The 8,194-nt window shown below is 37.1% G+C and overlaps 1 protein-coding gene across 7 annotated transcripts; it reads right to left on the bottom strand.

The window, feature by feature from the left end:
- Nucleotides 1–783: 783 nt before the first annotated feature.
- LOC145123948 (ribonuclease 3-like protein 2) lies at nt 784–7,808 on the bottom strand. 7 transcript variants are annotated; one of them, XM_079059136.1, is made up of 10 exons: nt 6,025–7,551; nt 4,520–4,706; nt 4,246–4,369; nt 3,616–3,768; nt 3,233–3,362; nt 2,647–3,149; nt 1,955–2,107; nt 1,457–1,586; nt 1,095–1,341; nt 784–1,003 (listed from the first exon to the last, which is right to left on the bottom strand). In XM_079059136.1, exons 2-10 carry the CDS (start codon nt 4,702–4,704, stop codon nt 832–834), a joined length of 1,797 nt encoding a protein of 598 aa, XP_078915262.1. In that variant the 5' UTR covers nt 4,705–4,706; nt 6,025–7,551; the 3' UTR covers nt 784–831. The 7 variants fall into 7 exon arrangements, with proteins under 7 accessions (XP_078915262.1, XP_078915261.1, XP_078915256.1 ...); XM_079059135.1 differs by lacking the exon at nt 6,025–7,551 and adding an exon at nt 7,710–7,808 and having other exon boundaries at nt 4,246–4,706; XM_079059130.1 differs by having other exon boundaries at nt 4,246–4,706.
- Between the last annotated feature and the right edge of the window lie 386 nt (nt 7,809–8,194).

Raw genomic sequence — 8,194 nt, 5'->3', positions numbered from 1 at the left:
AATATATTGATGCAACAAATGAAACTTTTTAACTCTCATTAACGATTTCTAATTTAAGGTTTTGGGTTATGTTGAACAGAATGCAACTTTTACTATTATCATAGGATAATTAATGTTTTTGCTTCAAGAATTGCTTTGTAACATTTAGTTTGTACTTTGTGAGAATAAGTAATCTAACAAAAAGTTCTTTTAAGTAGTTGCTTTAGAAGATTATGTTATAAAATTTGGGAATTGTATTAACATGGTATAAAAATAGGGCACCGTCTTCTCTATTTGCTCGGTGCATGGAATTCCATAGGATCGGCCCTGTTCGCTACTATGTGCCCTAGAAAACACAAACTCTTCACGTCAATCATCTGTTCATTGTGGTGGTGTCTAGTAGTTGAGAAATAACAAGGTATTTGAAAACCTTATTTCTTCCCCTACCAATATTGTGGATAATGTAATTTCTTTATCTTTCATTTGGTTTAAGCATAGGGGAGGTAAGGAATCCTAGTAATTGGCAGGATTTGTGTTTTTCGCAGTTTCTTTGCATGTAATTGTATCTTGTTTCGGTCCACGCTCTAGTTCCTTGCTAGTCGTGATGTCTTGTTAGTTTATATATCTCGTTAGTTTATATATCTCACCGTTTCTAAAAAAAAAAAGATTTGGACTTTTCGGTTCCATATTGAAGTCGTTAGAACGGATATGATTTTCCTTTTTGTATCTGGTGTCCTTTTTAGTATTTATAAACAAATATATATTTTATTGGAGTTTTTACTTGCTACTCTTGTGACAATCAGATGCGGCAAATGTTAGATGCATATGTGAGTTTTTGTTTTCAGACATTCATTAATATCCCAATTCTCGCAAAGAATAAAACATAGATGAAGCTGCAGAATTTTCGGCATCCTTGACTTTTGACCTCTCTTCTCCCTTCATGAAAAATATCTTACCAGAAAGTTCAATTTGCACGGATGCTATATATCTTTTATTGTGTGCAGGACCCGATTCTTGCTCAACTCTGCAAGAAAAAAAAAACCATTAAAATTAAATGGATTTTGTAATTAAGGCAAAATGATCTAATTAGTAATAAAGGCAAAATATTTACATACCTGTAAGTCGCTTTTGGCCACCTTCTCCTGTTACAAAGTTCATGTATTTTTTGTTTAGCACCTTTAATCTCAGTGGCTTCACCAGAATCATCTTTCATTTGTAGACTTATTGCTTCAGTGCTTTTTAGCCTTGTTAACTTAGATAGAGCAACCTCAGCTGCATGAAGCTTAGCATTCTCTTTGTTCTCTGAAGAGCTAGAGGCAATAAACTTTCCATCTACATAAACACTTGCAATGTTTCTTTCACCTGAAAAAAGATGCAAATATATAAGAGACTATCATATCATTATCTGTAGGATGCAAATGCATATAATAATAGTTTTATAGGGCAAAAACTCAGCATTTTATAGAGAAGCTGTAACCTTTCCTCCAATTCTTTATGTCAACAATTTTCCCCTCTTTTTGGCATGCCTCATATAGCATGGTAATAGGTTGTGGCTGTTTCTCAAGAACATTTAACATAACCATTGGCTCAAGTAGCTCTCTAATTACCTGAAAACAAAAAGTCAGTAATTCATCAATTTGATTCGCTACCAAATTATGTTATCAGGTTGGGGTCAGTCTACACAGATAATTCTCCTCCTGCGAAACAATGGCATAGTGGTTGTTCCTTTTTTTTTTGCACATTAAGACTTGTATGTGTAAAGTGGTTGAATGGGTAATATGTTTGTTTGGATAAGGTGTTGTTTCTTTTCCAGACTGAATAGGTAAAGGGTTAGTGTCTTAAAACATTAAGCTGAGTTTTTTGGCTCAAGCGTCCAGATTAAGTGAAAAAAGAAACAGCCTCATAGTTTAGAGGAATCAGCTTCTCACTCCAAAATCTAATGAGGCAATAGCTTGCAAGGATGACAACCACTCACCACCCACAGGATTTGCAAATTGAAATCACAATCTTCAAATACAGCTCCAGCAACCGATTCAACAATATCAGCAAGCACCTTTGGAGCTTTCATCTGTCCCCCGTGCACCACCATCTCATCTTCTTCTTCGACCGCAATCACAAATTCCCTAACCTAATTACAACAACAACAAAAACCATATAATCCAATTTCAATTATAAAATCTAACAAATAATGGCATAAATGTATAAATATAAAGGAACAAACATGCCAGAAACCCCCCCAACATATTATCCCCTGATGCTCAAAAAACCATTATATTTTCTGATTTTGGTTAAATTAATGCTTTGCAACCAGATAAACCAAGAAAAACGGTTGCATAGCCAACGTGGAGATTACATGGCATTATCAATTTAAAATTATAAAGCGTATGCGGATTAGCAATTACAGTTACTGCAAAAAAAATGGTAACAATTATCTGGAATAACAGTTACAGTTTCCAGAAACAAAAATGTCATGTAAGATTTTTAATTACAAGTAGGACATGCAACCGGTTTTCTAGGGTTATATATCCAACTATGAAAGCATTATTTTAACGAAAATCCGAAAATATAACGATTTTAATAGACAGACACAAAAGTAACGTAATGGCATTTTTGAGCATTAGGGAATAATAGGTTAGGTTTTTATTTAAATAAAGAGATAAGTAATACCTTATCATTGAGAAGGATGGTTTTGTGGCGGACATATTTGTGAAGGCCGTTGCGGACCGCCACGCGTGCAAGTTTTTCAGTACTAATATTGGCAGCGCGGAGGAGAGAGATTTGACCAGGGTCAATTTCAGGGTACGCCAAGTAGACAAAATTAGTGATGGCGAGTCCAAGAACAGAATCACCGAGGATTTCCAGACGTTGGTAGGATTGAGACTCCGTGTATGAAGAATGAGTTAGGGCTGCTTCCAACAAACTTTTCTTCTTGAACTTGTACCTCAATATGGCTTCTACAGCTGCAATGGAATTTTCCATGTCCCTGCTGCATTCACTCTTGTAACAATCTCCAGGATACATCATGCTACTTATTGCATCAATGTTTTTTAGCCTTGTTAACTTAGATACAGCAACCTCAGCTGCATGAAGCTTGGCATTCTCTTTATTCTCTGAAGACCCAAAGGCAATAAATCTTCCATCTACATAAACACTTGAAATGTTTCTCTCACCTGAAAAAAGGTGTAAATATATTCGCATGTTACTGTTAGCATATTATATGCATATAATATTAGTTTTATAGAGAAGCTGTAACCTTTCTTCCAATTCTTTATGTCAACAAATTTCCCCTCTTTTTGGCATGCCTCGTATAGCATGGTAATAGGCTGCGGCTGTTTCTCGAGAACATCTAGCATAACCATCGGTTCAAGTAGCTCTCTAATTATCTGAAAAAAAAAAAAAAAAAAAAAAACTTTTCCTCATTGCAAAACTGTGGCTTAGTGGTTGTTCATTTCTTTTACATAAGGTTTGTTTCTTTTCTAGACTGATCAAGGTAAAGGGTTAATGTCTTAAAACATTAAGCCTATTGAATAAAAATGAAACAGAGGTCAAGTGGCAAGTTTGGGACAGAGCTAAATGTTAGGACTTAGGATACATGGAAGACCTGAGATGTATAGGAATAGGATCACAACTACTCACCATCCACAGGCTTTGCAAGCAGAACCCACAATCTACATAAACAGCACCAACAACCGATTCAACAATATCAGCAAGCACCTTTGGAGCTTTCATTTGCCCACCATGCACCACCATCTCATCTTCATCTTCCACCGCAATCACAAATTTCCTAACCTAATACCAACAAACACCATATTCTCAGATTTCAATTACAAAATTTAACGGCATAAATGCATAAATATAGGAAAAAATATCAAAAACCTGAACGCCGATGCTCAAAAAAATAAAATATGTTATTTTAGCATCCATTAAAACCGTTACATTTTCTAGATTTGGTAACCAGATAACCCAAGAAAAACGATTGTATAGCTTACGCGGAGTTAAAAAGACTACATGGTATTGTTAATTTAAAATTATAAAAGCTTATGTGGAATAGCAATGATAGTTACAGTTTCTGAAAATTAAAATGCCATGTAAGCTTTTCAATTCCATGTAAGATATGCAACCGGTTTTATTGGGTTATCCAATTATTTTAACCAAAATCTGAAAACATAATGATTGTAAATATACAGGGGATAATACAATACGTTGGGTTTTTTGGTATTTTCTCTCAATAAATATACAAAATGTATATAGATAGATAGGTAATACCTTATCATTGAGAACAATGGTTTTGTGGCGGACATATTTGTAAAGCCCGTTGCGAACCGCCACACGTGCAAGTTTTTCGGTACTAATATTGGCAGAGCGGAGGAGAGAGATTTGAGCAGGGTCACTATCAGGGTAAGCCAAGTAAAAAAAAATTGTGATCACAACTCCAACAACAGCATCACCAAGGAGTTCGAGACGTTGGTAGGACTCAGACTCCGTGTATGAAGAATGCGTTAGGGCAGCTTCCAACAAACCTCTGTTATTGAACTTATACCTCAATATGGCTTCTACAGATGCAATGGAATCTGACATATTTCTCATGCATTGACTTGATGATTGACTTTCTTCCAAGACCAAATCGGAGGGGGCAATGTCAATGTTGTACGTGTGCACAATCTTCTCCAAATGTACATCCGACAACATTTTTCTCTTTTTTGATTGAGAAAATAAAGTCGGCATATCTGTAAAGTATGTATGATGTTATAATAGGAAGAAACAAAAAGAACATGGTATAATAGACAAATCATTGAAAACCAAGTGGCGCATAGAGACAAGTCTGTCACATAAGATATCTTCTAAATCGCATAACATATTATTCGGTTTAAACTGCCCGAACCGAACCTTATTCGGTTTTCGGGTTCGGTTTGCGGGCTAACCGGGGACTTTAATCGGTTTGCGGTTTGGCAAAACTTATTCGGGGCCCACCTGAAAACCGAATAAGATTTGAAAATTATTTTAATTAAATAATATTATATGTTTTTATTGATTGTTAGGTCACAGACTCACAGTCGCTACCTGTTTGTTTAATGTATGTTACCTGATGGTTTTTTTGTTGTTAAGTCACTGTCTTTTTTTTTTCCTTTTTGTTGTAATGGAACCAAAAAGGGTTATTCGGATTTTTAACTTCATAATCGAATGGTTATTTGTTATGGTGGTAGTTGATAGATCCCTGTTGAATCTATCGTATACCCCAGGCATTCTAATAGATTCACAGCAACAAAACACTCAATAATACCAGAAAATTAGGATAGAATTCCCATTCATTCGAGAGGAATGGACTCTCCAAAAGAAGAACAATGTTCTCTTACAAGTTAATTCTTAGCTGCTAAACAAAAACCTCAAGGAGGATATAAATACTAACATGACTCTAGGGAGTGGTCCTCTAAAACAGTCCTGGGACAAAGTTAGTGCTCTTGACATAACAAAACAGCCAATAACAGCCATAATACCAGAAAAGACCATCCTACCCCTGGCCAAAAAGATAACAGAAATGTCGGGGCTTATCAGTAGTCTGATTGAAACAGGCAAGTAGCAATTTCAATTTGGATTAATAAATGGAAATAATACCTCACGCAGAAAAACTTGTACACTTGACTGCATAATACACCAAAAGTTGTGACATTAGCAACTAACAAGTAAATAAGTAATGCCCTGAGGAAATCAACTAACCCTTTGTACATTAGCAACTAACAACTAACAAGTAAACTTGTACACTATCCTGAAACCATTTTGGTTTCTCTAGGCTTTGTTAAACAACAAGGAAATCAACTAACCCTTTGTCCTTATAACCACCTATGTTGCTTTTACACACATGTAACAGGTGACGATTGAGTGTTGCTGAACAAAACCCTGTAACATCTTGTTTCCCATTCTTCAGTTTTCGTATATTCATGAAAATAGTAACGGACTGATAGAATCCGCTATTGTATTCAACTAAATCAAGAATCAATAACCCAACTTGCTTATAAAAACTAACAGTGTTGGAGGGTGTTTAAAAACCTGAGTGAGAGTTTTGGAAGACAAAAACCTGTCTTTAAACCTTAGGGTTTCTGGGGTGAGCCTTGGGGAAACCGATGATGTCGACGCTAAAACATTGGGTGTCAAGCTGAAGACGGAGGTCATCAATGGAATGTCGAGTGGTAGAGGTAAGGCGGATGTGCAAATTGGAGAAGCCGTTGACTCATTTGCACGTGGGTTTAATTTCTTTTTGACCCTAATAGTCAACGTCGTAGCTGATTTAATTACACTTGGGCTTGAGTTAAAAACATTACTCATCGAGTACAAAGTATGACCAGCATTTTGTGAGCCCAAAATGTTGATTATAGCCCAATTATCTCTTTGAAGCCCAATTTTGTAAAACCCTAAAAGCCTTACCTTTTCTGTTACGTCTTTTAACGGAGCAGTTATCGCGTCCGTTACCGTCACAACTTGGAGAAACGCCTACTGCTTCCGAGAACTCAACTTTGATGAATCCCACTTCTCCCCGTTCTTTGCTTCAATTTCCGGTGATGATGGTGGTAATAACGGTGGTGGCGGCGGAGGTGGTTTGTAGCCATTGGACAATGGCATCTCCAACTTTCTAGCTTCTCGATTTGCGTCTCTTATGTTCAAAATCTTCTTCTCGCTGCTGTTTTCGATCCTAGAGGTGGTGGAGGCAGCAGAGTTGACGGTGGTGGAGATGGAGATGGCGGCGGCGGCGGTAATGGTGGTTTGTAGCCATCGATCAAAGGCGCCTCCAATTTTCTAACGAGCTGATTTGAGCCTCCAATGTCCCAAACTGCGCCATCTTTTCTGTTCTTGAACTCTAGAGGTGTAGGGGACGGTGGATGTGGTGGAGACGGCGGCGCTAATGGAGGTGGAGACGTCGGCGGTGTTGGTTGTGTCGGCGACAACGTTGGTGGTGGGAGCTGCAGTGTTGACTCGGATTCCGATTCCGACTCAGAAAGTGCTGATTATACTTCTTCTTCCTCCTCATGGACCTCTTTCTCTTTCTCTTTCTCTTTCAAAGTAGAGTAATAAATCTTCCTCCACTTAGCTTTCTCAGCCTCCATTCCTTCCTCTGAGCAGTAATACTCTCTCCATTTAGCTATCTCAGCCTCTCTCTCTTCATATCTCTTTATCTTGTTCTGATGATGCATCTCCATTGACGAGTATCTAGTCTCTTCTTCTTTTGATATTCCAGCTTCAGCTTTTCTACTTCCAGTGGCAAGTTCAAACTTTCTCCAAGAGCTGATTCATCATCTTAAGAATCTCAGCTTGACCTTGAAGGATTTCTCCCATCACCTTGCCAACTCTGTTTCTGCTTTCCGTTCCTTCTCCAATACCGACTGCGATTGCTCTGTTACCATTTGATAGATCCCTGTTGAATCTATCGTATACCCCAGGGCATTCTAATAGATTCACAGCAACAAAACACTCAATAATACCAGAAAATTAGGATAGAATTCCCATTCATTCGTAAGGAATGGACTCTCCAAAAGAAGAACCATGTTCTTTTACAAGTTAATTCTTAGCTGCTAAACAAAAACCTCAAGGAGGATATAAATACTAACATGACTCTAGGGAGTGGTCCCCTAAAACAGGCCTGGGACAAAGTTATTGCTCTTGACATAACAAAACAGCTGTAGTCTGATTGAAACAGGCAAGTAGCAATTTCAATTTGGATTAATAAATGGAAATAATACCTCACTCAGAAAATCTTGTACACTTGACTGCATAATACACCAAAAGTTGTGACATTAGCAACTAACAAGTAAATAAGTAATGCCCTGAGCCTTCTCTTCTCTCTATCTCTTTCAGAGATTTGAAAAAAAAAAGACATTTACCATATATATATAATATATATGTACTATGTGACATATTATATATGGATTTTGGGCTTCGAATCAACGTTTTTTTGGGCTTTAAATCGAAAAGGGCTACAAAATTACAAATTTGGATGATTCGATTTTGGCTTATAGAATTCAGGTAACCGAAAATAAAATCATCTAACCCGCACTCGAATAACCTGTTATATTTGGTGATAAACACCAATCCGACTAACCCGAACCGTTTAACCCATTTACCGTGTAATCCGCCCGATGCTCACCCCTAGGTTATATGTTAAAGCGGATATAAACCGGGTATAAGGTATTTGCTTTGACTTTATTTAAATTATTTTTCGTATTAA

Source organism: Lactuca virosa, chromosome 7, assembly GCF_052849685.1.
Source record: "Lactuca virosa cultivar CGN04683 chromosome 7, Lactuca_virosa_CGN04683_v6, whole genome shotgun sequence".
In the NCBI taxonomy this organism is placed as follows: Eukaryota; Viridiplantae; Streptophyta; class Magnoliopsida; order Asterales; family Asteraceae; genus Lactuca; species Lactuca virosa.
Note: the sequence above shows the minus strand (reverse complement) of the source record. Positions and strands in the feature narration are given on the sequence as shown.